We start from the raw sequence: 27,711 nt of genomic DNA, 5'->3' as shown, positions 1-27,711 counted from the left end.
AAAACCTAGAAATCCTTAGGAGTCCAAAGGTGGGCAAGGCCTAATGCAGGAAAAACAGGCAGAAGAAAGGGAAGCTGGAAGACAGGCTGCAGAAACCACTTCTAGCGTGTGGTTTCCCTTCTCCACAGTGCTCTGTGGTAGGCCAGGTGGGAGCTGTTACATGCAAGGCAGGCTAGGTCACTGTCTACTACGTGCACAAACATAGCCAGCCAACTGACTGCAGAAATGGGGTGGCACGGGCACCTGCCAATTCAGTGCAGAACTACCTGGACTCTAGCCCTGCCCTGAAACTCTCCCCTTGGGATCAGAGGAGGCACTAAGAAAGCTCCAGAGCCTAGCTGAGCCAAAAGTGGGTGTCAGTCAGTCCCTGAAAATCCCCTGGTCACCCTCTGGCACAGTTACCCCACAGATACTGATGGAGGGAGAATTCCTCTGCCTACTGCAATGCCCATGGCAGATGGAGAGGGGACATGTTCCAGGGCAGGCAAGGCAGGGAGGGAGAAGCCCAGTAAGGGGAGTGTGCCCACAGGAAGAGGTACTCACAGGGAAAGAATTGGTCAGTCCCCTGTTTCTCCCCTTCCCCCAAGGTCTGCATCATAAGCAGAGGCAGCTGATTATGATCAAGAGAACAAAAAGCAGGGAAGAGCCTAAAATACCATGGTACCCAGAAACACAGGCTATGACTCCCGGATAAGGCACTAAATGGCTCTGCTTGCTGTGCTGTTAGCCTATAAAAGGGGATAATATCTTTTTAATCTACTACAGAACTGTCTGAAGAACAAACAAAAGAGTGTAAAGTGTTATATAATGAAAGGAGGTATTATCTTCAGAATATCAAACACAGAATTTTATTCTAGGACATGGGTTCCTCCCTCCCCTGAAGTAACCCCTTCAATCCTTGGCATATACACTCATGCCCTCTGCAATAAACAAAGTCATATTACTCAGTCACTAACTTCAGATAATTCATTCTTCAGGCAACACGGTTTGTAAAGGCCCACTTCAACTACCACAGAGTCTGGCTACAGAGTTCTGACAGCCATGATGAATAAGTACTGTGTGTTTGTGTGTCAGAGTCAGGAGGGTGTGGCTGTGCTCTGATGACTAAATTGGCTTTCAGTCAATGACGCATATTCAAAAGAGTGCAAGTTACAGGAGCTGCTTTGGCAGTCAGGAAATGCTGGGCATTTTATATTTTATATATAATAGAGTAGTTTTTATTAATTGAAACGAAAAGCTGACAATATCTAATTCAATGGATTCTGTAAATGAAATGCCCTCATTTAAAAATAACTGAAGGTCAGTGCTCATTTTATATTACACAATTTACATTTTACACACACATTTACAAATTTGTATAAGTGGAACTGTATTCATATGCAATAACCAAGTCTTCTAAATCCATGTACTAAGCTGAGGAGGTGTTTGCAATGTTCTCATCAGGCTCATGGGGATTTCTGAGTGAAGGATTCTTTTGAGAATCTGCTATCCTCTCAAAAGGACACACATACACACGAAAATATGCACACGATTTCAGAGAATGCCTTATGGGTATCCCCTCCTTTCAACTAGATTTTCCTAATAAAGGCCTATAACATTGTGAATTAGCACCTTATTATTACTGTTTTCTTTTTCCTCCTCAGTCACCACTCCCACCAGCATCTAGGACCTAAAGTGATGCAAGGTCCTCATTTGTTAACATCTCAGATTTATTTTGTGAGAAGGGACTTTGATCTTGAGGATTTAGAAATGCAGGAATGTACTGGTACTTTGGTTTGTAGTTTACACATGAGCAGTGCAGATACCTGCATGCATCATAAATTTTTATCATTGAGGGGCAGAGTCTCAGGCATTTAGCACTTTAACCCCATATATAAATCAAAGTTTCACAATTTGACCGCCTCAATGCTGAAACTGCATTTTAAGTGGAATTCATTTTCTTCTGTATTGTTGACTATTTTCATTTCTTAGAAGTTATACTAGGCTGGGCACAGTGGCTCACACCTGTAATCTTAGCACTTTGGGAGGCTGAGGTGGGCGGATTGCCTGCGCTCAGGAGTTTGAGGCTAGTTTGTGCAATACAGTGAAACCCCGTCTCTACTAATATACAAAACATTAGCCAGGCATAGCGGCGTGCATCTGTAATCCCAGCTACTCGGGAGCAGAGATCATACCACTGCACTCCAGCCTGGGTGACAGAGCGAGACTCTGTCTCCAAATTTAAAAAAAAGTTACAGTAGTTAGAAATTACTGTAATTATAAATATTCATTTTTCTTTAATCTCTACATGAAAATGTCTCACCTTGAATAAATGGAGAAATCCTCTTCTGAGAGGCCATCCGAGAGGTTAATTCCATATAGCTCCTTCACGGGTTGGACCACATTCTGGGGTTAAGAAAAAAAAAAAGGAGAACCAGGAAGAAGTTTTAGACATCTAGCATATCAATAATTTCCAAAAGAAAATGAAACTGAATTTTTCCACAAAAGCAATCACAATGTTTCTTTAACCTGTTCATTAAACTTCTTAGTTAACGGTTTTAAAAAAATTTGATTTCCATTTCTGCTAAAAATAGTTCTAGGATTTAAAAAAGCTGTTAAATAATTACTAGCTGTTTTTGTATAATGCAGGAGTTGGCAACCTAATCCTGTAAAAGGCCAGATAGCAAATATTTTAAAAACTTTTTTGCGTATGCTGTCTCTGTTGCAAATACTCAGCTCTGCTGTTATAGTGCAAAACTACTCACATACAATAAGTAAACAAACAGGCATGGCTGGATTCCAATGTAATTTTATTTACAAAAAAAGGCATCAGGCTGGATTTGGCCAATACATCATAGTTTGCCAACTCCTGGAATATGGATTCAGCTCTCGTATAAACACGTTTTTATCTGCCTTACCTATTTCTAAATTAGTTTTGGATATTTCTAGAAATCAAATTGCTCCAAAGCTAGAGTTGGTCCTTTGTTGCTTATTTCTATTTGTTTTCCCCAATCTATCAGTAATATTGAATTGAACAGGATGAATTTCCCATTGGGGCCATTCAAAGATTGTGGAGGTATGTCTAAATCCTGTGATCCAGCAATGTGCCCAGTAAGAGAATAAATGGACCTCAAGTGTATGGGCTGATCAAAGAGGGCCAGTATTCACTTGAAAATTCTAAAAGGATAAGAAATTCACCATTACACATGCAAGCAAAAATACCAATTTTATTTTGAAATGAAATAAAATCATGCCTATGCTAAATGTATTCATCTTATGCAGTGCCTCAAACACAACAGTGAGATAATGTGACATTTTCTTGCTCTCAGCCTTTTAACTGAAAGCGGAGTTGTAAAGATCATTTTCCAGGGCCTCAGGCTGGATCCCACAAGCTTCCCTCCCCCGCACCTCGGTCACTTTGGCACTGTCTCCTGCGTCCGTCATCTTCACGGGAGTGGAGCGCTGAGACACAGAGCCCTCCTCTTCCCGATCAGTCCCAGAGTCATCCTCAGAGCTGCTGGACACAGCCTCCTCGCTGGGGGGCGGCGGGGCACTGGCTGCCGTTTTCCGCTGTAATACAGCTTCTTCTCTATTGCTTTTGTTTCTTTTAAAAGAATAATATGGATGTGAAGCATCTTTAAACTAACCCTCAACACCCACTGTCTATCACTCTGTTCCAAAGCCTTAGGCCTAGTGAAGCATAAGAAAATGACTGCGACACTAGTTTCTGGATTCAGGTTGTGCAACAGGGAAAAGGTTCATATTTCTCCATGTCCATGTACTGACCTTATATGAATATAAGCCGTGTTATAAAATCAAAAGATAAATGAAAATTACTTGCAGAGTGTGAAAAAATCTTCTCACCACTTGGTTACCTTGCCTTCCTTTGGTAACTGATACCATTATTCTCAAAACTTATGGTACAATTATAGAAGACTGTTATGTTTGGGATATTATTAAAATTAGCTATAACTCATAAAAGCTCCAAGAAAAAGTGGGTAGCCAAACCCATGTATACTTCCCTCCCTCCTATAACTTTTTATCAATCATAGTGTATCCAAATAATGAACAACTGATGGACATAAATAACATTTTAAATTGTATTGTGTTATTAGTAAACAAGTGTATTTGCTGAACATTCCCTTTAATAGTAGGGAATAGAAGGGGGAAAATCCTACACTTATAAAAGTATTTACTTTCATTTTAGTGCCAAATTTAAAGAGTAGTAAGAATTCTGTTTTTTAAATTCAGAAGACAATTTATAGTAATACTTTTTGCTTTATGAAAAATGTTTAATATTTCACTCTTTAAAAAATTCTCTGTAAGGAGCTAAAAATGCCATAATATTTTGAAATGTTCTAGGAAAGGAAAATGCAGTTTTATATGACCATGGGTTAGATACTGCAGAAAACAAGCAGACTCTGACCTTTTGCAAGTAAAAATTCAAGTTGGTAACGTTTCTGTGCTACACACTAATACAGCTGGTCATTTACTCATTTGTCCTGGGAATTCCCTGAATTCCAAACTCCTGAAGACCTTCCTTCTTTTAAATTCCTCACAGCATCTGATCAGGGCTTAACATGAGCTATTTAAAGGCTACATATAAAAGCCACAGAAATAGTGTCTCTGGAAAATATCAATATATGTCCCATTGGACAAATCACACATAGCTAGAATACAATTAAGATCCCATACAATTAGGATTCTGCACCTGCAGCCTGACTGGGCTATGTGGCCAGCGTCTAGAAGAAATCTGTCACTGAGACTAGGCAGTCACTGAAGGGGAAAGAGGCTCTCATGCCAGGAAACAACACATTTCACTCCAGTCTCTTAAGCATGAAGATGCAAGCACAGTATGTCTTCTTCTTTACTGGACTGAATAAAATAATAGTCTCCCCCAAAATAATGTTATAGTGATACACAGAAAAATCTATTAAGTTCTGTATCAGGGTATATTTGCTTTTATGTTACTGAGGATGCCAACAAAATAAATACAATAAATATAAAGTTTTACTTAACTATTTCATGTTGGGAAATAGAGAATGCTGAGTTATTTATAAGACATAATATCTGTCACCTGCCTTTATGCCATCTGTTATACTCCCAATTTAAACAATAAAATGCACTGTACCGCTGAAACTCCCATAAATTCCTTCAGTACTGAACACCTTAGCGATCCCAGTGCTATTAATAAACTATATATGACCTGAAGTTATTAGTTTTTGGCGGAAATCATATTGCAAGTACTTTTCTTTTACACAAATCTTTAAAGTTTCATTCTATACACAAATCTTACCCCAATACTGATTTTCCAGTTTCATCTGGTTTACGCACAGTAAATGGACTTGGATCAATTCCAACAGTCTTAGGCATAAAGTCACTAAAGAAAGGTGAAAACACAATTACATATGAATTACTGTCCATCCAGATGATATTGGCTTCCATCTCAGTTCACATTCTTATAATATGCCTTCTTAACTCTAGGAGTTACATATTATATATTCTGAGCCAACTGCTCAGGGACATAAAACCATGAACTAACAGCACTAGGTAATTTCAGTGTTATCAGTCTTAATTGTGAATTCTCTATGATCACAAGGCCCAGTAGTTTTGAATTTAAATATCATCTACTGTAACAGTGTTGACATCTGAACTTCTGCTAAGATGTATACTATCTGGTCAATCTGGTTATATATCATGATTAATTCTCAGGTAAGATTTAAATGCCTAAAGGCCAATGACAAAACACTAAGCTGTTCAGTTTCATAGATAACATTTTTAAGCTATACCACCTAAGGAGGTAGACATAATGATCAAAAACACAGTGGTATGAACTGAAATATCAACATCTACCTCATTAGGCTGAAGTTAATTCATTAAAACACTGCCAGAACACTTTAAATAGAAACTCTTTTAATTTACCACTTACTGAGGTAAGCTAAAGCTTCCACATTATGCAAGGGCCACCTCACCATTACTGCTGAAGCCAGACCAGATTCCACAGTAGATGCAAAAAGGCAACAGTTCCAGGATTTACGCTGGATGAGACTCCTGGCTTCTGGCAAGGACACTGCTCCAAGTGTGTGACTGAATATCACATTATTTGAAGGAAAAGAAAGTAATCTTGAATCTGGCCTAAAATAGCTATTGTAACAGTTTGAAAATGTTTCAAAGATGTAACTGGCTTAATTTCTTTTTGAACATACACAATTGATCCTTTTCATTTGCAGATTCCATGTTTGTGAGATTGCTTACTCACTAACATGTATTTGCAACCCCCAAATCAATCCTCATGGTACTTTCACAGTCACTGCAGACATGTGCATGTACAGAATGGTGAAAACTTTGAATCCCCCAATGCTTATGTTCTCAGCTGAGGCTGAACAAGGGGTACTCTGCTTCTTAATTTCTGCTCTCGTATCATAAATAAATGTCTTTTTCACAGTCTATTTAACACGATGTTTTTCACATTTTTGGTGCCTTTTTTGGTGATCTTGCTATTTAAGATGGTCCCCACATATAGTGCCGAAGCTGTTTAGTGGTTCTAAGCACAAGAAAGCTTTGATGCACCTGACAGAGAAAACATGTGTGTTAAATAAGCTTCATTCAGGCATGAGTTATAGTGCTGTTGGCCGTGTTATGTTAATAAATCAACAATATACAGATGCTCTCCAATTTAGAATGGGGGTTACATCCTGACAAACCCATAGTAACTTGAATATGTATTTAGTACACCTAACCTACTGTATGTAATAGCTTTGTGTAGTCTACCTTAAAAGTGCTCAGAACATTTACATTAGCTTATGGTTGTGCAAAGTCATCTAACACAAAGCCTATTTTATAGCAAAGTTATTATAAAGAATTTTGAATCAAAATTCAAAATTTGAAGTACAGTTTCTACCTAATGCATGTGACTTTTGCACCATCGTAAAGCTGAAAAATTGTAAGTTGAATCATTGTATGGCAGGGACTCATTGTATATTAACTATGTTTCTGTCTTTAAACAAAAACACACACAAAACTAGGTTATGCATTGATTGGCTGACAAATATGATGTGACCAGAGGCTCTTACGAACCTAATCCTGTATTTCCCTTAGAAGCAATGGTTCAGTATTTACTAATTCAGTGTTTGCAGTGACTTTATAGAAAGTAGCTACCACAAACACAATTAACTACAGTAAGTCCTCACTTAATGTCATTGATAGGTTCGTGGAAACTGTGACTTCAAGTGAGACAATGTACAGCAGGTCCTTAAATAATGTCGTTTTTTTCAACATCATTTCATTTAAAGTCAGTTTCCAAGAAGTTATCAAAGATGTGAAGTGAGGGTTTATATGTATATAAACACATATACATAATGTCACTTATCGTTTGCTGAGTTGAAAACTCCTAGAAATGACAAAGGTCTTATGGTTAAAACTGCTAAACCCTAACACGTTTAATTGAAAAATCAAGCAAGTAAGAATTTCAAACTGTTCCTCACTACCTGAAACTGAAGCAAAATGTAGAGTGATTTCTAGGAAACAAAACCACAGAATACGTTTCCACATGTACCATATAAAGTGTAAGCATATAAATACCACATCTGAAGAAAATGTGAAATACAAAAAATTAAATTTTAGTATAAAATATAATAAGTAATTTTCTTTGCTCAATTTTCTTATTCTGGTCCCAGCATTTTTCCTAAAGGGTTCCATCAAATTCTAAAAGAGATACAGAAAATGAAATGTGTCTGAAGGTGAGAGACTAGTATGGAGAGAGAATGGAAACCATCCCATATAAGTTACGGAAGAAAAAATGAAGGATATTTACCCTGAAAAAAAAAAAGAATATGGCTTCCTCAAATATCTTGAGGCAAAAGAGGAACTAGATTTGTCCTGTGACTAATAAAAACAGTAATAACAATAGCTACCATTTATTAATCACCTGCCTGTACCAGGCACTAAAAAGGTACTTGCAGGGAATGTGTGTGCAGGACAAAGAGAGAGAAGGAGCGAGACAGAGGAAGACAGATTAAGAAAATGATGCTCAGGTAGTAAGTTGGATAATTTTCCCAAGGTCCCACAGGAAGTGGCTACACCAAGATTCACATCCTAGCCTTTCTTGTACCAAAGATGATGCTTTTCCCACTAATTTACGTCAACTCTCAATTTCTGTGTTCAATGAAAAAACTGAGTTTATTCCAAATGGCAAACTAGGACCAATAGGAGGCGGATTTCAACTTATCAAAGGGGAGAAATCAACTCCAACTGTCAATAGAACAATAGAAGGGGCTGCCTCTTGAAGTAGTGGGCTCCCCATCACAGGAGGTATTCAAACAAAGGCTGACTACCCACCTGACAGAAGGCCTACAGAATGGATTTCTGGTAAAGACACACATATACATACAAACTAGGAAAATTACAGTTCTCAAATACTTATGGTATCAGAGTACACACAACATACCGTGCTGAGCTTGTCATAGCCAAGCAAAAGGTATCATCAAAGCTGCTCAACTCATATGGCCGAAAGAACTCATTGTGGATATCAATCTCTTCTTCGTATTTGTGGAATTTCTTCACTATCAACTTCTTTAAGTTCACAGCACAGATAACTAAGAGAGATACTGCATGTTACTCTAAAAGTCTGAGATTATATCAAGTAAACATTTCCGTAACATCAACTGTGTTCACAGACAGCACTGTGATAAGTTCTGTGGGGGACACAGCCTTGACCGAGGGTAAGCTCCTGCCTCCAACACTTACACAGTTAGAAAGGAGATGAGATAGACACAGAAAATACAATGCAAAGCTGAGTTCAAAAAGCTCTAAGGAGCCAAAAGGGCCTCAGGAAGTCCAGTTGGAGCAGGGAGTTATTTAGAGTAGGCTCTTTAAATTCATTTTTGTTCTTAAATAAATGCCCTTTGTGTTTTAGCTAAAAATTGTACAGCTTTTCCCTAAGTTTCCCTTTATGTTTCAAATTCTGTTAATAGCCAGTGTTAGATAGTTAAAACCCTTTCCTTTCTCCCAGAACAACTAAACCTTCTTAGCAATATGAGTAATGATTTTACCCAGAATTTCAAGTTACAAATACCTTCCAAAATGAATTTATAACTTAATAAAAACCAAAAATACTTTGTAATCTTACTTTATGGCCTTCCCCACCCAAAGTTGGGATGCTGAACCATGACTAGATGGAGTCCTCAATTGGAGCGTTCCAGATTCGCAGGAGATCTTGCTAGGAACCCTTTACCAAATGGAAAATGAGCTTGCTCAAGGTCAGGGGAGTTAGTAACAGGGCCAGAATTAAGCTTTATTTAAAATTGGGCAATTATTTAAATTTGGCAACAACATTCTAATGTATTATACACTTGAGGGTATTCCTTTAATATAGAATGTTTTCTGCCCCTCTGACAAATTAATGAAATTTAATTTAAATGTGACTAAAATGTACTTTTATACACACATCTGTACCTTTTTTCACTGCTTAGCAGAGGAAAAAAGTTTCAAGTTCTCTTTGTGAATGGGTCCTTATTTCCTCCGCATTCCCCCAAAATATGCAGAAATATAAGCTGTACTAGTTTAAAGTGATGAGCTGATATATTTTATTGACTAAATATGAGAGACATACATAATAGTAAGACAATACAAGGTATTGGCCTACCTAGATAAAAAGAAGTATAATATAATTCCTGCCCTTTAAGAAGCTAACAGGTGTTATAATATCCTATCTATTAAAGCAGCAACATAATACTGAATAGCCATTCATTTGTTTCTAATAAAATACTATGTGCAAGGGATTTAATGCTTCAAGTTCATTAAGGTATAATTCCAAAATATGTTAGTGTAAAAACTAAAACACAAACAGTTACCTACCTTCATCATAGGGTAATGGTAAATGCTTTATCACCTCTGGTGTCCACCAGTAAGTATAACTATAAAACAAAAATTTAAAAAAAAAAGGTGAACCAAATGTAAATGTTGGTTTTCTACAATTTACTGCAAAAAAAGAATTTATACGGTCTATAGTAACATGTTTCCTCCTACCTCAAAGTTAATTTTTATCTTTTTAAAACATGTTTGCAAAGCTTTTGACACAGTAGGTCTTCAACACAGTAATTCCCTTCCCAATCACTTTCTTCCTTCAACTATGCCATGGATCTACAAAAATGCCATGAATCCACCTGAGAGTCAAGATGCTCTGATGTTATTTACTTTTAGCTAAAAAGGATTAGAATGTAATAAGCTGACTCTATGAACTGCTGTTAACTTCTCCCAGGGACTGTGCCTACAGTGACTTACTCTGCCACAGGTGAGAAGTGGGACCTTAACCCAAGTCCTACAACCAGGATTCCCTCGCGTGCAGTTATCTGACAGTTAGAATCTACTCTGCTGTATATGTATACATCTGTGTGTATAGTTAAAACAGTTAAGCAAAATCATTAAGGAATGAATTGGACAGTACTAATGAACAGGTTCCCTTAGAAAGTAGTATAGACCCTGTTATTCTTTAACTGTAAATACGTGCTACTTGATTACAGAAGCTAGTCAGAGTAAAGAATGTCAACTGTCTGGATTTCTGCTAGAAGGCTCGTCTGCTATAAGCAAAGAATCTGAAAGAATCCTAAGTGGCCTTCTCTCTGAACACCTAATTTAATTCTCAATCAAATTCTAATGAAATGAATATTTAGAGGAAAAGTGATATTATGTCAAAGCTCATGAGAGCTAGGAAGGAGAAGAATGTAAAACAATATATCAAGAATTTTTAAAAATCAGATTTCTAAAGATTAAAAAAAGAGCCTATAGCCAAAAATTGCTAAAAAGAGAACTTAATATAAATGAAAGGTTTTCTAAAAATATAAAGCTGAAATTACAATATTGAATAATCCTGATTATGAAGCAACGGGAAAGTATCCAAATGAAATTGGCAACATAGGGAACTCTCCTAGAGATGGGAAGCAGAATACACAACCACTAATGAAAGAAGGAATATGAAGCCTAATGAATTGTGTGGGGCGAATCACTGTTCTGACAGGAAAGGTTCTTAAAGTTTTGTTTTAGACTGAAGTTACGCTTTACAGCAGTGCTACTCAAAATTCAATGTGCATGTCAATCACTTTGGGATCTTGCTAAAAGGCAGATGATTCAGTAGGTGGGGCCTGAGATTCCGCATCTATGACAAACTCCTGAGCAAAACCAAAGGGGCAGACCCTCCAACCCCTTTTCAATAACAAGGTTTTGAATATAAAAAGAACAGAGCAGGGATAAGGCCGCTGCTTGTGAAGAATTCACTCAGTCATTCCACATTTATGAAGCACCTGCTATGTGTCAGACACTGCTCTATGTGTTGGAAGTGCCAAGCTGAAAACAATGACAGAGAAAGCAGAGCGACTTAATTCCAGTACTGTTTCTATCCTCCCTAGCCACAACAAGTTTTGCACCTGAAAGAAAAAACACAAGATAAGAGGGAACTCTGTACCACCCAGAAGACAGAAGCATCTCTACAAGCAGGCCAGTGACCTGGTGTAGCTGAGATCAATAATCTTTAAGGAACAGTGAAACACGGAGCTGATACTGGAAATGGGCAAATGCAGTCTTTAATTTTTACATTTACCAGAATTTATTTATTTATTTTTTTCAACTTTAAGTTCTGGGGTACATGTGCAGAATGTGTAGGTTTGTTACATAGGTAAACGTGTGCCATGGTGGTTTGCTGCACAGATCATCCCATCACCTAGGTATTAAGCCCAGCATCCATTAGCTATTCATACCAATGCTCTCCCTCTCACCCTCACCACCACAGGCCCCGGTGTGTGTTGTTCTCTTCCACCATGTGTCCATGTGTTCTCATCATTCAGCTCCCACTTTTAAGTGAGAACATGCAGCGTTTGGTTTTCTGTTCCTGCATTAGTTTGCTGAGGATAACAGGAGTCTTGATGCTCATCAGTGAGAGGGTGACAGATTCCAAAAACCAGACATCAACAAGTGATGTAAGTGATGTTGATCTCAGCAACGTAACAGAATCAAATATGAGACAGAGACGTGTTGTAAGTGCCCTAAAAAGATGGCCAATGCATTCTCTGAATTCACATATATTCACAAAAACAATCCACACCAAGCTAATATCATTTCCTTTTCTGATAGGAAAGTCAGACTGTCAGATCAGGGGAATGAAAAAGACATGGACTAATTGTTTGAGGGGTGTATGCATGTGTGTATGCATGCATCTGAGTAAATCTAATTCTGTGATGATCTAACCCTGGCAGGGGAGGAAAGTAGAGAAGTTATCAGTATATGAGGAATTCCCTAAAGAATGTTGCTTACAATCAGCTTGCTTAGGAAGAAGAAGTAGACATTACAAAAAATGTTTTAACTCAGAATTCTTGTGGTGAGCAAGAATGAAAAGATAATCATGTATTCATGATTTAAGACCAGGCCATAAACTTTTAAAAAATATTACTAAATTGTATTTCCCTTAGCAATACGTAGCAATTTAACAACACTTTTAAAAGATTCCAAGTCTTTTGGGTGAGTCTCAGAAGCAAAGAAATATCTGCCTTGGAGAAGATAAGCTAAAATGGATGGAGGATCAGAGCATCTAAGCCGACTAAGCCCAAGATAGGGGAATCTTTACCGCCTCTACTACCAGGTACATTTATCCAGAGGAAGAACAACGGACTGGGTCAGAAACCTGCTTTGGGACCAGGGATCAGAAAACAGGAGATTCCAAGTGAGTGTCGCTTCCTTCTTTGCATACAAAAAAGCTAGTAAGTCAGATTCTCTTTCCTTTTTCAGTTCCTAGTATTAAGAGTTCTCGGTTCCACAGGAAGGTTAGGGAAAAATTTTAAAGACTGTCTTTAATTTCCCTAGCTAACTTGGGAGCCCTCTGAAACATTCATGAATATCAGCAAAGCAATCAATATTTGTGAACAAGACAGAGAAATATGGGCAGGGCAAGAGTATAGTTAAGCAAACCTACAGCTGTTTAAATGATTACAACCAAAGGCACTAAACAATGTTATGTGGAAGGAGTTGTCTGTGCGTGGAAATCAATGGGTTCTGCCATTTACCCTACTATAGACAACATTTTTCATCAAGTACTCGAATTAGGATCAAGATGATCAGCTGATTAAATCTGAAGAAACTATAAAGCTAGAAGTATTCATTAAAGGATACACATTTTAATTTTTTTTTGGAAGGAGGCAAAGCATATATGAACATGACAAGAATGGTACCAATGTGGCAGAGCGGCAATGGCACATGTTAAAAAAGACTTAGGAGGTCTAACAGACAGGAAGCTCGGAGTGCACACTGTGATGGCAACGCTGAGGATGGCTGGTGTGACCTTATGCTTATCAATGAAAACACAGCATCTAGGACAAGGGGAGTGATGGTCCCAGAGGTCTCACAACAGCTAGCACAAATCAGACCAAACGCTGACCATTACTGGACCCAGATCTGGGGGCCACAGTTTAAGAAGAACATTGACCTCAACTGGAATATACACAGAGGAGAGTGATGTTCTGAATGCTGGGGGGACTTGAAACCACAGCATACAAGGAACAGCTGAAGAAACCGGAGCTATTCAACCAGTAGAAGAAGAGATTTTGAAAGTATATGAACTCATCTTCAAATATTTAAAAGATGATCAAGTGGATGAGGAAATCTTGTTTTTAAGGTCTTTAGGATTAATAAGTAAGATTACAGAGGAGCAGATCTCAGCACAACGTGAGGAAGAATTGTGTAAGCGAACTGTTCCAAAAAACTGCCTCTTCAACAGTTGACAAACAAGAGCTTGTCAAGCATAGGCCAGATTACCTCTCCCTAGGGAAACAGAAAGGGAACTCACATATCAGACAGGGGGCAAGCCAATAAATCTCCCAACTCTAGGAGTCAATGAAATAATTAACGCTTAATGCCTAAAAGCATCTTGGTGACATTCTGAACACCAGTTCATTAGATGGGATCTTAGATGATTATATGCCATATTAATCAAATTCAGAACAAAGCTTCAATTAGCGGTTTTAGGCAGATCAATAAATGTGAGATTTTGTGTCATTGAAGTACTTATCTCAAGAGGACCCTGTTCCAATGAACTCTAGGTAGAGTTAGGTTTATTCCCTCTTCTCTTATTGTGCAAGAAAAATATTATTTCATAGCATAGATACGCCATGCCATTATCTATACCATTCCCGTATCATTGGTAAACACGATATAAAATACAACATGCCACAAATTTCAAAACAACCCATGAATAAATAATAAAGTCTTTATTAATATTACATTAATAAGTCACATTATCTAAGTTTCCAGACTTTACGGGCATCCTGTATGATCTTTAATAGATATTAAAAACTAGGGAATGTTATCTCCTTAAAGAATAATAACAGGTCAGGTTCAGTGGCTCCCACCTGTAATCCCAGCAATTTGGGAGCCAAAATGGGCAGACTGCTTGAGCCCAGGAGTTGGAGGCGAGCCTGGGCAACATGGCAAAACCCAGTCTCTACCAAAAATACAAAAATCAGCTGGGTATGGTGGTGTCCACCTGTGGTCCTAGCTACTTGGAAGGCTAAAGGGAGAAGATGGCTTGAGCCCTGGGAGGGAGAGGCTGCAGTGAGCCGAGATCAAGATCGCACCAGTGCACTCCAGCCTGGGTGACAGAGTCAGACTCTGACTCAAAAACAAACAAACAAAAGACGGTAACAATACTATCACCTATTGTATGTAGCTAGGTGCTAACCATTTATATGATCTCATCTGATTCTCTGAGAAAGCTGTAAGTTAGGTACTATTATTGTCTCTATTTTAATGATGTGGAAACAGAATGAGACCAGTTAAGTGACTTGCCCAAGGTCACCCAGGTATTAACTGAAGGCAGGCTTTCCAGAGTCTGGCTACTTCAGTACTGGGTTTATTCTGTGTCAGACCTAGTATTAAGTACTTTCCATATATTTTCCCATTTAAGCCTCAATGACCCTGCGAGGTATGTATAGTCATCTCCATTTTACAGGTGAGAAAATGAGGTTGAGAGGTTAATGGGTCGCAGGCCACACACTTGCAGAAATTCTAGCTCAGCTCTACCTGAGCCTGAGCTCCGTGCTGTTGTCCTGTTACTGCCTCCGGGTAAACTGTTCATTTCTTTTGAGAATTGTAATGCTGCTTTAACTGTCAGCAAAATAACCTGTACAGGTGGGTGACACTAGAAAGTTTTTAAAAAAACTGTTTATGCGCAGTACCAATACCCTCTTCCCCTGACACCAAAAAACAGTTTTCAGAATTTTGACATTCTAGAGGAAAAAACAACCAACCAACCAACCAGAAAAAGGAGATCTAAATCAACTGAGTAAGCCATATTATCTACTTTGATACAATTTTATTTTCAGTGGTAGGCTTAGAGCTGATTCTCACTGAATCATCTAACTGAATAATCTTAGCCAAGACATTATCTCTGCACCTCAATTTCCTTTTTTAGAAAATGGGGATGTAACACCAGCTTCCTTTTATTCCAACACATAAACTCCAAAACCACCTGCCTTTGTTATGTAACTCAAGGTGGGCAAGGGGTTTAAATTATGCTTTTAATACACAGCTAATTTCTGCAGTGGAAAATTGAGTTATGGCTGTTCCCAAGCTGTATCTAAAATATCTTCAATACTTACAGGTAATATAAAAATTCAGAAAATCAACCATATTTACCTATAGTTAACTGTCATCAGTAAATACAAATACAGGTATTTATACCCATCGCTCAACAAATACACAGTTCCAAATTTTTTGTCAGCAAAAATTCATGTAAATAATATTTTATTAATAATAAATTTAATGTAAAAATTAGCAATGCTCCATTTATAGGGAGAGTAAGCTCAAGTATTAAGTTGGTTATTCCAATAATATGTATTGATAAGAAACAGATAAACTCTGAGACCTTCCTAATATTTTAAATATTCCTGAAGCAACACAGAACTTAATAACAACTGCAAGAGCTGTACCTGCAACTTTGTCTGTTGTTCATGGTCCCATACACACAATTAGCACAGACTGGCAATGACTCCTACAGTGTTTGGTAGGTTTTTTTTTTTTTTTTTTTTTGGAGACAGAGTTTTTGCTCGTTGCTCAGGTTGGAGTGCAGTGGCATGATCTCGGCTCACTACAACCTCTGCCTCCTTGGCTCAAGCGATTCTCCTGCCTCAGCCTCCCGAGTAGCTGGGATTACAGGCACGTACCACCATGCCCAGCTATTTTTTGTATTTTTTTTTTTAGTAGAGATGGAGTTTCACCATGTTGACCAGGCTGGTCTCGAACTCCTGACCTCAGGTAATCCTCCCGCCTTGGTCTTCCAAAATGCTGGGATTACAGGCGTGAGCCACCGCGCCTGGCCTGGTAGGTATCTTTATACAAAATTAGGGCTCTATTAAATTGATGTTGTAAGAGAAAAGCACAACGGGAGAACTTGACATTAGAGGCCTTTGAGTGCAATGGACTAGGCTCTAACCTCACGTATGGTATGTAAAAAATTTTATTTATGTGGCAAAATTGATTATATTATTATAGTACATGACTCTTCAGTTAAAAAACACTAAAGAGCCTCCTCCTTAAATCCTTGCAATGACTCCGTGAGGTGTGTCCAGGCATTTACGTTTTCAGATAAGGAAAATAAGGCTTAGAGAGTTTAAATTACTTGACCCAGGTCACAGAACTGCAGAGATTCCAACTCAACTCTACCTGACCCTGAGGCTCACACCACAGAGTGTCACACTAACCTGCTTCAGGTAAACTGTTTGTTTCTTCTGAGAATATTATTACCAATTTAACTGCACTCGAAATAACCTGTACTGGCAAGTGACTCAAGCATGTGAGTGGTGGGGACATGAAAGTGGTTATCTGACGCTAGCTAGTAGCACTGCTCTAGCTTCCTGTCTTCCCAGTGTCACTGAGACTGGTTGTTTCGTGGAGGAGAGAATATTGGAATTACAAGGTACAAGCTGCTTAGCTGTCACACTTGAAAAATCTAAGACTGACTCTGCATCTTAGAGTCCTTGAGAGTTTCAAGTTTGTAGGAAACACTCAAAGATGATACTGTTGGTTTGCTTTAGTGGAGCTACAACTTCTGTTCAACAATGAAGGTCTGAAACTTCATATCTTAGAGAAAATGCAAAACAACAATTGCTAACCACATTTTCCCCAACCTACTTCAGGACATCAACAGTACTGAACTCATGGCAAGCATGTGGCCAAACTGACTGCTTTATGCATGGGAGGATGGATACCCCATTCTCCATGATGTGCTTCCTTCCCATTGCATGCCTGTATCAAAACATCTCATGTACCCCATAAATATATACACCTATTTCATACCCACAAAAAAATTAAAAAATTTTAAAAAATAAAATAAAACTGACTAGCCTATGATTTCTCAAGATGAAAAGTATCTCATATTCCAAACAACACCAAATGGGAGTTTATATTACAGACTAGGAAGAAAAATACCTTCTTCTTGTTGGCAAAAGTCTCATGGTATTTTTGTGATGCAAATAAAAATCTGTTGGGAGTTCCCAGAGATGAGGTTTCCCTTCAGTGGGATGGAAAACTCCCAGGAAGAGATTAATGGAATCTTGTCTATCAGCATCTAAAAAGCAAAATATATATTTCAGAAAATCAATTACTGATGTATATAACTCGATAATATTTTCTTAGGAGGATAGTGGTACAAAAGTAGTATTTATACTTCAAATACATACAAATACGAGTACTTCATACACACATACATGAGTTACCAAGATTTGGCGCAGAATTAAAATCTTGCTGCAAAATGTTTCCTCTTTGTTCCATAGCTCTTAGAAAACACATAGATGATAGCGAACATAAACTGCTTGTTGAATTTGGAGACACTTAAACATCTTTAAGAACTCAGAGAGTAAATACCTTAGATAGCAATTTTATTTTTAAAATGAAAATATATCCTCACCATTTGTTATTTTACCTGAAGTAAATGTATCTTCACTTTATTGCAAAGACAAGCAGAGACTTCAGAGACTAATAAAATGACCCAATTTCTATCCATATTCTGTTGTACAACTTTGAACAAGTCAGTTGCATTGTCTCCACTTTTAATCCTTGAAAAGATACTCTCCCTTTCTTTAACAGAGACAATGTTTACAACATATTTTGTCCCTGTCAGCTGTGAGCCTGGCCCATTCTCTTTTGCGGTTGAAAATGAAGGCAGAGAAGGCATATGATAACAGCCTCATTCTAACTATTTGAGCATTCCAAAATTATCTTTTAAACTATACTATGAAATAACAAAACTGACGGTGTGTATGTTTTACTTCCTCTTCCTTTTCCTAATTATCTTTTGGTAAAAATGATAATATGCACTGAAGTGGTCTCATGAACCACCCTTCCCATTCTACATTCTCCTCCCTAGTGTCCTTCATTCTTTCTCCTTATTTCCTTCTTTCCATTCTTGTCTCAGAGTCCTGTATATTCCAGTTTGTGGCAGACATCCACAATATAAATAATAACCTCTTTCCAAAAATGAGCATAGAACTAAAAAGATAGCACAGTAGAAATGACTGCATTTGGAGCAAGGTAACATTATTATAAAATCAATTTTCTTCCAACAGTTATAGTGAACAAGATACACCTGAAATTAGCAGCATTGTTCTCATTGGGTTATTTGATCATTACGGCAAAACTAAATGACTGAAGTACGAAATACAGTACATCAAACATGTATTTCATATATTAGACAGGAAGCATTCCATTAAAACAGCACTTACCTTTTGGGCTAAAAGTAATACATAAAAAGAGACATGTTTATGTGCTGAGCACATTTGGGGACTTTCTTTGCACTTGTTGAGAGAAAACATCAAGCATTAAATAATGCATACATTACTGCCCCAATTTGTACCCTCTTTACATAATACAAAAGTAAACATGTTGCTCTTATGGCAATTACATTCTTTATGCTTCTTAAATAGCCTTAATAGCACTTAATAGTTCATTTCACATAGTACCTCAAAATATCTTAATATAATCTAGAGAAGCTTTCCACTTTTCAGCCATGTTTTCTAGGAGTTTCTTTCATCCTTTAACAGGAGTTACCTTTAATTTTTAGCAAGTACGGTAAAATGTAAGATGTGAGAAACATAGCCAAAAAAAGAACATTCTTTCAAAGGATCATAAAGAAGACTTCTTAGAAGTACTGCTGCTGCAACTTAAAATACATGTATGATGTTTATCGTCACTTACTAAGCTTGAGATATAAGTGAGCCCTAACGAGCCCAAGGATCTTCTCCTGGCTACTTCTGACTGCAAATAAAACAATTACCTCCAGGAAGATGGTGGTACTCTGGATATGAACAAGGGTTTAAAACTGGTAGGCTCTCTGTGGTTGTGGATAACAAGACAGCAAAATGATTAGCCACTTTTATGTTTAATTGCGCTTTAAGGGAAAAAAGAATATGCGCCATTCAAATACCATTCAAACAGGTTAAACATTAGCCAACTTTACCACTCACTATATTTAAATAGATCAGGTTTAAATATAACAATTCTTTTTAATTAGAGAAAAAATCACTTTTGAACTGAAATAGCTCTTATTCTAATACTAAGTTTATGATACGGTGGCCTCTGAAATCAGCAGTGAAAGGAAGTATTATTCAATAAACAGTACAATAGTATTGGGGTGGAGGGGGAAGGGACAATGATGTCAGATCCCTACCTCACATCAGACATTGAAATAAATACCAACTAAATGTAGGAGAGACACAAATTAACCCCTAATAGAAAAACTGATACACACACTTCAAAAGGAACAGAAACAGCCAATGGATATATAAAAACCCAACTTCGCTAGTTATCAAATAATGCAAATTAGAACAACATACCATTTTCTGCCTGTTAAGTTGTCAAATACATTTCAAAATAGGCACTCCCATAACTCTGCCAAGGGGAACATTAACTGTTACATCCTTTCTGAAAGGCAATTTGGCAAATATGTATCTATATAATATATAAATAGATATTTTAAGCCCTAAAAATTATTTTTACCCTCTGACCTAATACATTTGCTTCTGAACTTTTCATAAGATCAAAATATGAAAAAAGGTATATGTTCAAACATGTTTGTTTAGAACGACTCTAAATGTACAAAGCAAATACCTAAATTATGATGCTTCTCAAAGATAGAATACCGTAAGGCTACTAAAAATCATGTTATAGAAGAATAAGGTTATAAAGATTCACTACATTATCTAAAGGAGCAAAAGCAGGTTATAAATTACAGGTATAGTAAAACCAGAAGGATCATGTTCTCCAAAATATACAAGTGGCTATCTCTGGAAGGTAGGGATCATATGATTTATTTGTGAGCCATTCTGTACTTTGTATAATTAACATATATTACTTTAGTATTTGAAAAAAAATGGCCAGGCATGGAGGCTCATGCCTGTAATCCCAGCACTTTGGGAGGCTGAGGCAGGCAGATTGCTTGAGATCACAAGATTGACACCAGCCTGGGGAACACAGGGAGACTCCGTCTCTACAAAAATAATAAAAAAATGTGAGCTGGGCATGGTTGCACATGCCTATAGTCCCAGCTACTTGGAAGGCTGGAAAGAGGGAGGATCACTTGAGCCCAGGAGGTAGGAACCAGCCTGGGCAACATAGGGAGACCCTGTCTCTACAAAAAAATATAAATAAATAAATAAATAAATATTAGATGGGTGTGGTCCCAGCTACTCAGGAGGCTGAGGTGGGAAAATCACTTGAGTCTGGGAAGTCAACGCTGCAGTAAGCTGTGATAGCACCACTGCACTCCAATGTGGGCGGCAGGGTAAGACCTCACTCAAACAAACAAACAACAACAACAAACCCCTGCAGTCATCCAGATTAACAGTGGGTGGCTGTGGCTGTGTGGACCAGTATGTCAGAAGTAGGGATGAAACACGGAACACATAATTTTGGAGGTATAACCAACAATATTTGTTGACAGATGGGATTGGGGAACAGTGATGAGGAAAAGAAATAATGCAGGGAGAATTCCTAGGTTTTCTGAATTGATCAATGAGTATTAAAGTAGAAAAAATAAGTAGAGAAACGGACTTGAGACACAGTCAAGAGTTTCTGTCTCAGAAATGGTAAATTTGTGATTTTGTTAGATATCTGTGGTAGGAAGAAATCTGGCCCCTAAGACCTTTGCTCCCTAGTATCATACCATGAATATTTTCTACTACATGGCAAAAAGGACTCTGCAGATGTAATTAAGGTTACTCATCATCAACTGCAAGATAGAAAAATCCTAACTCATCTGGTTGGGTCTACTGTAATCACATTAATCCTTTCGAGGCTGAAGAGGAAGGCAGAGATTTGAAGCACAAGATGTATTTGGTGCACTGTGGTAGGCTTTAAAATAGAGCAGGCCACAAGCCAAGAAACGCAGCAGCCTCTAGGAACTGAGAGTGACCCTCAGCCAACTGCCAGCAAGGACATGGGACATCGGTCCAATAGCTGCATGGAATTCTGCCAACAATGAGAATGAGCCAGGAAGCCTCCAGATAAGAGCCCAGGTCAGCTGACATTTTGACTTGATTTTAATGTCATGTGACATCATTTTTACTTGAGACTTGTGAGACCCTAAGCAGAGAATACAGCTCAGTAATGCTGTGTCCGTAGGTTTCTGGTCCTCAGAAACTCTAAGATAATGGGTATTGTTTTAAACCACTGAGTTTGTAGTAATTTGTCATGGCAATGATAAAAACTAATTCAATGGCCGGGCATGGTGGCTCACTCCTGTAATCCCAACACTTTGGGAGGCCGAGGCAGGCAGATCACCTGAGGTCAGGAGTTCAAGACCAGCCTGACCGACATGGAGAAACCCTGTCTCTACTAAAAATACAAAATTAGCTGAGCGTGGTGGCACATGCTTGTAATCCCACCTACTTGGAAGGCTGAGGCAGGGGAGTCTCTTGAACCCAGGAAGCAGAGGTTGCGGTGAGCCGAGATTACGCCATTGCACTCCATCCTGGGCAACAAGAGCAAAATTCTGTCTCAAAAAAGAAAAAAAAAAAAACAACCAGAAAACAAAAAAACTAATTCAATATCCCAGAGGAGATGCTAGGCAGACATTTAGATAAATGAGTCTGGAGTTCATGAGAAGTTAAAGTTAGAGATAAAAATAGTGTCAAATGCATGGTGGTCAAAAGCTAAATGTGATACCCCTAAGACAAAACTGGAAAAAAGAAGGGTTTAGCAACAGGGCAAGGGAAGTCAATAAGAGACTGAGACTCTCTCCTATTGGGGGAGATCTCAATATCCCACTGAGAGATCTCACAGAGTGAAGTTCAAGAAAGAGGAAGTGGTCAACTGTGATGAAAGTTGTTGAAAGGTTGAGTAAGATGGAGTCAGAAGAGTAAACATTAGATTTGGCAATGTGGGGATTGTTGGTAACCTGGACAAGCACAGTTTCAGTGTCATGGCAGGGCAGTTGTCAAGTGGAGCATGTGGAGAGAACAGGGTGGAGAAAACCCTTTCAAGAGGTTTTGCTCATGAGAGCAGGAAAATAGGACTGTGGCTGGAGGGGGATGTGGGATTAGGAATAGCTGGAAAGGGTAGATGGAAAACGCTAAGGTATGCTTTTATGTTAATGGCAATGATGCACTACAGAGGGAGAAACTGATGATGTACACCAACGAGCATATAGTTAGGGAACACAAGAAGGCATGGGAGTCAAAGAAAAAGACAAGGCTTGGCTTCAGATGGAGCAGGGCCACCACAAGCACTGTAATACAATATAGGGTAGAAACTATGGGAGCAGAAAACGACGGCCTCTGCATTTGATGGTAAGAATTAGAGTAAGTTCCCTTCTCATAACTTATTTTCTCACTGAAGCATGAAGCAAAGTCATCAGCTGAGACTGAGGTGTTGTAGGTTTAAGGAGGAGGACAAGTTATGAAATGGTCATTTTGGAGAGTGGAAGAATGAACTTACTATGGAAATGTCACAGGACAGTCAGCTGTCCTTCGGAGAACTGTAGTCTGTTTAAACTAAGAGTAATAAGTTACAAACTTTTCTCTTGCCATGTATAACTGCTTTGGTTGCAGGAGAGGTGAAGTGTTGGGCTTTAACAAGAGTTACCAAGGGTATTAAAACAAATGTTATTAAAACAAAACATTTTTCCAACTGTTTTATTTCTGCTGTTGCCAAATACAGCTTATTCACTCACAATCTGCTGTTTGAAGGATGATCTCAGAAGGCTATCTCACTATTCTTGATAAATTAAAATGTTCTCAGCATGTTCCCTTTGATGTCCCTCTTTCAGCAGTGAGCAGAAAGGGGAAGAAACTGCTGGCAGTCCTTTAGAGTACTAGCATAATGCCAGGTGAAGCCATCTCAGCACCATCTTCTGGGATCACTGTTTTCCACGCGCGGTAAGCTTTGAAGTCCTGACACTGTGATATAATTTGGACATTTGTCTCTGCTGAACTCTGGTGTTGAAATCTAATCCACAATGTTGGAGATGGAGTCTGGTGGAAGGTGTTTGGGTTGGTGCACTCCTTGTGATAGTGAGTGAGTTCTCAAGAGATCTGGTTGTTTAAAAGTGTGTGGCACCTCCTTCCTCTCACCCCTTGCCAGTGAGACACCTGCTCCCCCTTCTTCTGCCAGGATTAAAAGTTCCCCGAGGCACCCCCGCAGGAGCCGAGAAGATAATGGCACCATGTTTCCCGTACAGCCTGCAAAATCGTGGGCCAATTAAACCTCTCTTCTTTATAAAATTAATCAGTCTCAGGTATTTCTTTATAGTAACGCAAAAACGGCCTAACACACCTTGGGAGCTTTTCTCTTTAGATCCCTGTTGAGAACATGATTCCCCTCCATGCATGCATATACACATTCACTACATTTAAATTATGCACACGCATGTGGGTGTATATATTTATGTTAGGCCTATATATATATACACACACACATATATATATACAGCAGGTCTATTATTAACTGCTGTAGGTTTCTTATCTTTTTTTTATAATAGGATTTAAATTCAACCAGCTTCAGCAAGAAAATCCAGGCTTACAAAATTTGCATTTAAAAAAAAAATAGAAAGAGCTTAGCAAGGCCCTTAAGGGAATTAAAAGCTCTCCCTAACATCTGAAGAGATACCTATGCGTTCCCTGTAAAGCATCCTCCAACTGCCTATGTAACTAGTTACATTAAACACTAAAAGGTGCTTCCTAGACAAACATGCATGCTAGCATGTGAAGCCTCAAGAACAGTAAATAAAGAGATAAATAAATAAAATAAATAGAAAAAAGGGTCAGGTGAGTTGCCCACATAGCATCAATCCGTCCACATAAACCAAGGGTAAAATTCCTAACAATATAATTTCACTATTCTAGTTGCTTTTGCTTGCTTGTTTTTTGAGAGAGAGTCTCACTCTGTCACCTAGGCTAGAGTACAGTGGCATGATCATAGTTCACTGCAGCCTCGAACTCCTGGGCTCAAGGGATCCTCTGCCCTTAGCCTTCCACATAGCTGGGACTACAGGTGTGCATTACCATGCCTGATTAATTTATATATTCATTGTAGAGATGGGATCTCACTATATTGCCCAGGCTGGTCTCAAACTCCTGGGCTCAAGCAATCCTCCTGCCTTTGTCTCCCAAAGTGCAGGATTACAAGTGTGAGCCATTGCACCCAGCGCTTTTTTTTTTTTTTTTAAAGTCTACTTAATCAGTATGTTCCTGCCTAGCCCAGAAGCATAACATGAGAAGACTTACTAAGTTTTGCAAAGTTGTCTTGAGTGGTTTAAAGAAAATTGTTCTATATTGTCACCATTATATAATACCCATTGTAATTTAAAAATAAGTTGTACATCCCAATGACACCATGCTTCTTAAAATAAAGAAGCCTGTTTTAGCCACATTATTCATAAAATCATTCCTTTCATAGTAGTTCCTCTTTCAGTTGTGCATAATTTTGCCTTACCTTTCCATTTGTGCACATTATTTTCTCATAACTATCTTTATCTTTTATATTACTCCTTTCTTTTTTAAACATGGACAGCTACACAGTCATTCTGTCTGTCCTCTAGTCTTATTACAAAGCACATTACACTCAGGAGGCTGAGGCAGGAGAATCACCTGAATCCGGGAGGCAGAGGTTGCAGTGAGCCGAGATTGCGGCACTGCACTCCAGCCTGGCGACAGAGCGAGACTCCGTCTCAAAAAAAAGCACATTACTTGATCCTTAAGTGTCAATAATGACCCCTATTACAGGGACAATGATGACAGGAGAGGGCAAAAGAGCAGATGCCCTTTTTCATGGTGATATACACCCTGAGGGATATGTACATGTTAGCACATGACAGAAGTAGCCGGTGAGGATTCTCCTCTCTGGGTTTTCAGAGGGAGCATGGCCCTGTCAACACTTAGATTTCAGACTTCTAGCCTCCAGAACTGCAAGACAATACATTTCTATTGTTTTGAGCCACTAGTTTGTGCTGTTGTGATACAGCAGCCCTAGGAAATGGAGTGGATTTCCCCCGTGTGTGTGGGCAGGGACACCTATGATTTGCTTCCGGCCAAAATATGACAAAGATGATGGGTTGTCACTCCCATTATTACATTACATTTATAAGACTCAGTCTTGCTAGCACACTAATCCTATTGTCAGCTGTGAAGAAGCACGCTGCTATGAGTCCTACAGCCACAAGGAACTGAATTCTGCCAACATGTGGGATGAGAAGTGGTTCTTTCTCAAAGGCAGCCTTGAGAGACCCTAAGCAGGGGACCCAATTAAGTTGTGCATAAATTTCTGATGCACAGAAATTGTGAGATAATGCATATGTGCTGTTTTAAGCTGCTACATTTATAGTCATTTGTTACACAGCACAGAAAACTAATACAGTTGGACAGGAGCATAAGAGATGAGCTTTGCAATCTCTCTGGGCCTAGAAAATGTGGACAGCTGACTCTTATGGATGCTTTCCCAGATGCTTCTGAAACTGCCAGCACTAGGATTCTCTTACAATTCCCTTTTATCAGGCAGTTTCTTGTAACTCCTTCCTTAGCTCCTTAGGTATCCAGTGTTTACTTCCTGGATCTTGCTGCTAGGTCTTCCAAGGGCCTTACTGGCCAGGACCCAGGCGAACTCCATGGCACCCTCCTCCATAAGGCCCACATCTGGTTACCAGTCAACCCTCAAGTATCCTTTGGCCCACCCAACTGGAGGAATGCAGACAGTTCCCAATGTGGCACACTCTCCTCAGCCCATCCCTCTGCTTCAGATCTGCTGTACAACAGTACAAGACCTACATGCTGGGTCTCTTCAATAGCAGGATACCATGTCAAGCTCACCCAGAGTCCTGTTGAAGCCCACTCTCTTTTCACTGAGGGTGGGTGTTATTGCAGGTAATAGTTCACTCCCAAGGACCTCTTTATTAATCTTCTTCTCCGTATTCTGTGGACTTTCCTATCCTTAATCTGATACAAGGGCTGCAGACTCATGAAATTCCTTCATAAATTCTGTGCACGGGGGTTTGCCTCACAATCACTTTGGTCTGTGATACCTATTGTATTGGCAATTCCATCAGCATGGAGGCAGGAAAAGCACCATTTTAACACCCTGTTACATGTAGTATTCACAAGTCATAAAACAGTAGAATTTAATGAGTATAATTTAGTGCTAATATCACAATTTGTTTCTAGTTGACATTTAAAAAATTCAGTGATATTTACACTCTTAGACAATTGTCGAGACTTTGAACCCTATTTAAAAAAATGACTCAACACCCTCAAAAAATTTTATCTATATACTGCAAGCAGAAAAATAGAAAGAGACAGAAGCCAAGGAATTAAAGTGTGTTGCATTATATAAAAACTCTAATTATGGGTGCCAAAATGCAAAAGTGTTCTATTTAAAATACAAATGTTTATTCATTCATTTATTGGACAAACATTTACTGAGCACCTTCTAAGTGACAGACTGTTTTATTTAAACTTTTAAAACATTTAATTTTAATTTTACTTAGCCAGATAGCTTTAAAAAATGTATAAAAAATGCACTTCAGAGTAAGTCTTTAAAATAGCTATTACTTCAGAATTACCTGAAAAAGCGTTGCTGTAATATCTAGACAGGGTTTGCATGATGTCTTTTGAGTGCTGGGTCCATGGTGCTATCTTTCTGTAGGTTTTCACACGATGAACAAGTTGAGAACCACCATACTGAAGGGATAGGGTATCACCATGATCTTCATAGAGTTCCTCAAATAACCTAAAAAAAGAAAAACTCGCATTAAAGAATTTCACCAAAATCAAAGCACAAGTTATTCACTTAGCCAAACTCCAAACAAGTCTTATACTCTAAAAATTCTTCTGAGCCTTTCAAGTTAGATTCTTCAACATCTTGAAACTAAATGCAATGCTAATATATTTTAGAGTGATATTCCAGTAAACACCAAAGCTATAGAAAACACTAAAATGGAAGCAGGGGCACCAAAAACATAACCCACCAAAGCCAGACCAGGCTGTTTCTAACCATACTTGTAAAGACTCCTAACTTTCTGCAGCCTGCCAGAGCAATTCACCTCCCATGACAGAATGTACTGTGCTCTCTGAATTGCCTTTGAAAAAAGAATATGCTCCTGTCACAGTGTCAGTCCCTTCAAGCTGCTGCAACAAGACACCATAAACTGGGTGGCTTAGAAACAGCAAACATTTCTCACATTTCTGGAGGCTGGGAAGTATAAGATCAAGG

The 27,711-nt window shown here is 38.5% G+C and overlaps 1 protein-coding gene across 1 annotated transcript in view; it reads right to left on the bottom strand.

Annotated features, from left to right (window-relative positions):
• The window catches only part of FIG4 (FIG4 phosphoinositide 5-phosphatase), a 127,146-nt gene that overhangs the window by 29,288 nt on the left and 70,147 nt on the right, over nucleotides 1–27,711 (bottom strand). The window contains exons 15-21 of the mRNA XM_025382429.1: nucleotides 27,062–27,228; nucleotides 17,446–17,584; nucleotides 9,835–9,893; nucleotides 8,426–8,573; nucleotides 5,276–5,359; nucleotides 3,388–3,583; nucleotides 2,303–2,385 (exon numbers count right to left, since the gene is read on the bottom strand). Of these exons, the coding sequence (XP_025238214.1) occupies nucleotides 2,303–2,385; nucleotides 3,388–3,583; nucleotides 5,276–5,359; nucleotides 8,426–8,573; nucleotides 9,835–9,893; nucleotides 17,446–17,584; nucleotides 27,062–27,228 (876 nt within the window). The remainder of the gene's footprint in view (nucleotides 1–2,302; nucleotides 2,386–3,387; nucleotides 3,584–5,275; nucleotides 5,360–8,425; nucleotides 8,574–9,834; nucleotides 9,894–17,445; nucleotides 17,585–27,061; nucleotides 27,229–27,711) is intronic.

The sequence above is a fragment of the Theropithecus gelada genome, chromosome 4 (genome assembly GCF_003255815.1).
Source record: "Theropithecus gelada isolate Dixy chromosome 4, Tgel_1.0, whole genome shotgun sequence".
Lineage (NCBI taxonomy): Eukaryota > Metazoa > Chordata > Mammalia > Primates > Cercopithecidae > Theropithecus > Theropithecus gelada.
Note: the sequence above shows the minus strand (reverse complement) of the source record. Positions and strands in the feature narration are given on the sequence as shown.